Consider the following 5,012-nt stretch of genomic DNA (forward strand, 5'->3'; position numbering starts at 1 on the left):
TTGTGTATAGGAGGTAGGAGCTATAGAGCCTCATTTTGGGAGAGGAACTTTATCGGAAAAAAAAAAAGACTTGGTTATTTTGTTACGGGGGTGATTGGTAAGTGTTGTGGATTTTATTTTTTGGTTTTAAAATTATAGTTGTAGATTTATTTGCTGTAACTATTTTTGTTGTAGCTTTGTAAAGCACTATTTTTTTTTTGCTCTAGAAACAAAGCTTTCTACGGCCCTTTTTTAATTTTTCAAAAAAAATTTTGTTGAAATTTAAAAAAAAAAAAAAAAAATTGATTGGATGACATGTATGACGTTAAACTAATTTTTGGCTTTCTAGAACATCTACGGCCTAAACCAATGAACCCCCACGGAAAAAGAAAAGTCGTATTTAAAATCTTAATAACGTTGACTGCATGGGCACATGAACAACAATTTAATCGCGATCCTCCCTTTTTGTTCTACAAAAATAATATCAATTGAACTCCAACTCTGAATTGGCAGTTAAGTAACGATAATTTATCATTTAATCTCTTGAAATTAATTGTAAAGTATTTAAAGGAAAAGTATTATCCGCTTTTGCCGAACTAAAGGTGATACTCATATAAGTACATAAACAACATAAACCAAACACAAAACATATCGATAAGTACGGATGGACATTTCTACGCAAAGATTTGCCATGAACGGAAGAAGTATGAGACTACCTCCTGGGTTTCGGTTCGATCCGGATGATGAAGATCTTGTTTTCGAGTATCTAGCCAAGAAGGTCCTCCACGGTCCGATGGACTTCGACCTCCCTGAGCTCCGTTCTTGCAATGTTGATCCTTGGGACTTGCTAGGTTTGCTCCAAACTCTTCTCTCTAGTCATATTAAATGTATTGATTAATGTGGTTTAAAGAATGTATTGTACGTATACGTTGTTATAGGAGATAAGAACACGGAAATGTATTACTTTGTGAAGAAGGAAGAGATAGAGAAGAAAGGAAGAGAGACGTTATCCGGTTACTGGGAAGAGTGTGAAGAAGAGGAAGTAATGGAATCTGGAGATCGTGGTTGTAATCATTTAGAAGGAAGGAAAAAGACATTTGCTTTCTATATTGGGAAAAGACCTCGAGGAACAATAACTCCATGGATAATGTACGAGTTTCGGCTTCTTTCCTCTAGGGCTACACGGTGGTCATCGTCCTCTCTGCCTCGCGTAAGCCATGCGTCCACTCGTTCGTTCTCGTATTAGATTCGAGCGGTTATTTTAATGTTTTGATAGTTTTGGTTAATGTTTTGGCGGTTAAGGGTGCGGTAGAGAACTGGAGAGCGGTGAAGGTGATCGTAAAGGAAGAGAATGAGGAGGAGATCGAGGAGGAGGAGCAGGCGTCGGATGAGTCAGATGGCGAAGAGGTTGTTCAAAGCCGGTGACGACCGATCGATGTTGATGCCACGTGTATTATGTACGCAAATGGTTTTGTAAGTGGCAAATCATTTGAGTTTAGTTAGTAACTTGGTACTGATCAATATAGGGAAGTATCTAGATGAAAATGAGGCTGCTTAATTTGTCTTATTGGCTTCCAAGCCTTTTGGAATGTAATAGAGGATGTGTTGCCACATGTGGCTTTGACTCTCCCGTCTTATTTATCTTCTCCCAAATATATATTTAATTATCTATTATCCTTTCATCAATAGTTATCTTGAATTCTAGATTCCTTAATATAAGAACCCTGAAATCCATACATTGCTAACTTATGGGGCTTATTGACTTGATTAGATGTATATATTTCAGGGGGTGTAACATAGCGGTTCTCTTATATTCAACTTCTTCGAAAAACATATACATGGTTAGTTCATGAAGGTTATTGACTAATTATATAGATTTCTAGTACATATGGGTGACGATAATAATTTATTCTTCTTTTTTTTTTTTGAGTGACTGTCCTTGTTTTATTATTTTCTACAATATCACAGTTCTGGATACTCGATAAAATAAAAGATTGAAGCAATGTTTTTTTTTCTTTTTTGTCACGAAAAGATTGAAGCAATGTAACTAGAATAATTACAGCTCTTAATTTGTTGGTTGTGTATGAGTTCAATTTAGGTTATTGTTTTCATATTCTTTTGTAAGCAAGTGTGTGACAACCCGTCCTGCGGACCCCAGATTTCACAGCGCTGCAGCGCACCGACTCTAATCCCTCACCGTGGGAGCAACTGCCTCCACATCCACCCGTAGGTTATTGATGCGCTTGGCGTTACTCGAACCCAAGACCTCACCCTTTAACAACTCTCCACAGGACAAGTTGTCACCAATTGAACTGCAGGTCTTGGGTTCGAGTAACGCCAAGCGCATCAATAACCTACCGGTGGATGTGGAGGCAGTTCCTCCCATGGTGAAGGATTAGGGACGGTGAGCTGCAGCGTTGTAAAATCTAGGGTCCGCCGGACGGGTTGTTACAAAGTGGTTCAACTACTTTTATGTGCATCAATAGAACCAATAAAGAATTTTTATTTTTGGTATTATATATCTATCTATATATATAAAAGAGGGTTTTAATCCCTCCCACTAAGCCACCTCAGATGACAGCATGGAAATTCGTTTAATGTCGTGTTGACACGTGTCCCGTACGAACGAAACTCAGCGTTTCATTTAAATGTGTATCGTCGTGGGCTTTCTTTGTTTGGTGCATGTTGGGCTCTGGTTTTGCCATCCGGCCCGAGAAGATTGAAAACGCATTCTAACGAGACCTCTCTTTGGCGGAACTTGGCGGCGTTTAGGGTTCGTCTCTTCGCTTTGTTCTGCAGCGACTTCTGATCTTCCTCTGTATAACTGAAACGCTTTCAGTTATGTATCTTTGTGTTTAATCCCTTCTTAATTCGAAGCCTTGAATGTGATCTTTTTCTTCGGCGAGTCAGTATATCGAAGAGTATAAAGGGGTCAGCATTCCTCCTCTCGAAACCATCTTCTAATTCTTTCTTACTACGTTTACTGAGCTATCTGTTTAACTCAATCACGAGAGACGCTTATCGTCGTCTTCCCACCGATTTTAGGGTTTTCCATCTTCTTCAATTTCAGACAACAACAATGGAGTTTCAACGATTGACTCAAATTGTTGTGGAGAATCTCTGTGTGGGTCTTCAATTGTGTCTTCCTCTAATCAAAACATAAGGCTCATTCTCACCTAATCCTCAAATTAAGTTTACTTTGACCTTATGCTTATCATTGGCTTTGTGGCTTTGCGGCTGCGCCTACACACAAGGCGTGATCGACATCAAATTTCACGAGTTTGACGTTGCAAAAGGTGAGTCTTTCCATCCGAACGGTATCTCCATGAACGCATCATACTCTTCAGAGGCGGCATCTTCGTGCGATTCGTCTCCGTTTAGTATGGTGTTTACTTCTAGCGGTAAGAGGGCTTTGCGGCGTACCGGGTCGAACTTTTAAAGTTCACTGAGAAGGGATATGCCAGAGGAGAGAGATGAAAGTGATTGAAGTAGCAGTTGATGACGATTGGTTGTCTCCATCGCCGAAGATTGTCTTCGATAAAAGAACAAAAATCCATGGAAGATTCTACTATTAAAGCTTTGAGGTAGTTTTCTATATCCTGAGTATTTGTCATATATGTGCTTCCCATGTTGCTATTAGAAGCTACGGTGTGAACACTGATAGTTTTAATTTTATAATGCGCTTTGTTAATATCATCTAGAAAGTTTCTTTGTTAACTTTGATTCTTAGGTTTTGAATTGAAATATGCAATATATTAGAAGCTATGCATGGTTTTGTATGTCTGTATTTTCTATGTTACAATTATAATCTACTGTTTTTTCCAACGTTATATCCCATGGTCGATTTCACTTTCACATGAATCTATAAGTTTGGATGCTGCTAACTGTCATTTGTTAATTCACCTTGCTGATATCACCCAAAGAGTACCTATTATTACGCTTTGATTCTTATGTTCTGAACTGAAACATGCATTGCAGGTCAGAAACTGTGGCAGATTTGATTTAGAAAGCCAAGGAGTCTGCTAAGAAGCTGAAGTATCTCTCAAAACATTCTTAATGGCTGCTTCTGCTCAGACACCACCAAGCCTATTAATGACAAAGCCAAGGTTTTCAAATACAGGACAAAGAGGACATAAGAAATTATGGGTGAATGTCATGATATGTACAGAAGATGTAGCTAATGTGTGTCGACATGCTATTTCTCGGCAAGGTAATCCTAACAGCAGTGTTTTAATTTTTACATTTATGAGAAACTCATCTTAGTTATTTTTTTGTGAAATCTTAAGATTAGTGTGTTAATCTCTAGAAGAATCTGGAATTTCTCTTCTAAATGTGTTGGACAGGTTTCGTTTCCATTCATTTAAAGAATTTAAAGAATTTTAATAACTGTGGTCTAAGAGGTGAGCTTAACTCTGGTAAGTTCTGACGTTCTTATAATATGATGGTTTTATCTGTATTGAGGCTGGAAGCTTATCTTTTGTTTATGTTTAATTTTTCCAGAATTTCATTCAGAAGATGAGGAAATAACCATGGATGGGTCTCAAAATGGTAGGTTTACTTTACTGTGTTAAAGTTTGTTTTGTGGCATTGTTACGCTATTAGATTGACACTATTATTTAGAATTGGAAGTCAGCAGAAGCCGTGCAGGTAACTACGCTTAACTCAAGATAGAGCTGTAAAAGCTAAAAACTTTTAATATGAACAACGTGATTAATGATTATGTATAAACTAATGTAGGAGAGCATAAGTGGCACAATTGGGGCGGTATTTATCCTCCAAAAAGAGACTAGAGAACGACCAAGTCACATTTTTCATATAAAGTTTTGATAGTTTTTCCTTATGGTGAATGGTTGAATGGATGAGGATGTTGTCGTTTGAGATGTACAATGTTTTTTTAATGAATTTGTTGTTTTCAAATGAGTAGTAATAATAAACATTCTGCCTTTGGTTTAATAAACTGATCATCAAATATTCAAACTGTTTACCGTTTTAATGTGGACAAACAATAGTTAATCTTGAAACTAGATGCAGTA

At 37.5% G+C, this 5,012-nt stretch overlaps 1 protein-coding gene across 1 annotated transcript; it reads left to right on the plus strand.

Moving 5' to 3' along the window:
• The first annotated feature begins 616 nt into the window (after nucleotides 1-616).
• Nucleotides 617-1,657, plus strand: LOC106316844 (NAC domain-containing protein 41). The gene is made up of 3 exons (XM_013754707.1): nucleotides 617-830; nucleotides 918-1,189; nucleotides 1,282-1,657. The coding sequence occupies exons 1-3, from the start codon at nucleotides 644-646 to the stop codon at nucleotides 1,402-1,404; spliced, it is 582 nt and encodes a 193-aa protein (XP_013610161.1). The 5' UTR covers nucleotides 617-643; the 3' UTR covers nucleotides 1,405-1,657.
• The last annotated feature ends 3,355 nt before the right edge of the window (nucleotides 1,658-5,012 follow it).

This window comes from Brassica oleracea, chromosome C9 (genome assembly GCF_000695525.1).
Source record: "Brassica oleracea var. oleracea cultivar TO1000 chromosome C9, BOL, whole genome shotgun sequence".
In the NCBI taxonomy this organism is placed as follows: Eukaryota; Viridiplantae; Streptophyta; class Magnoliopsida; order Brassicales; family Brassicaceae; genus Brassica; species Brassica oleracea.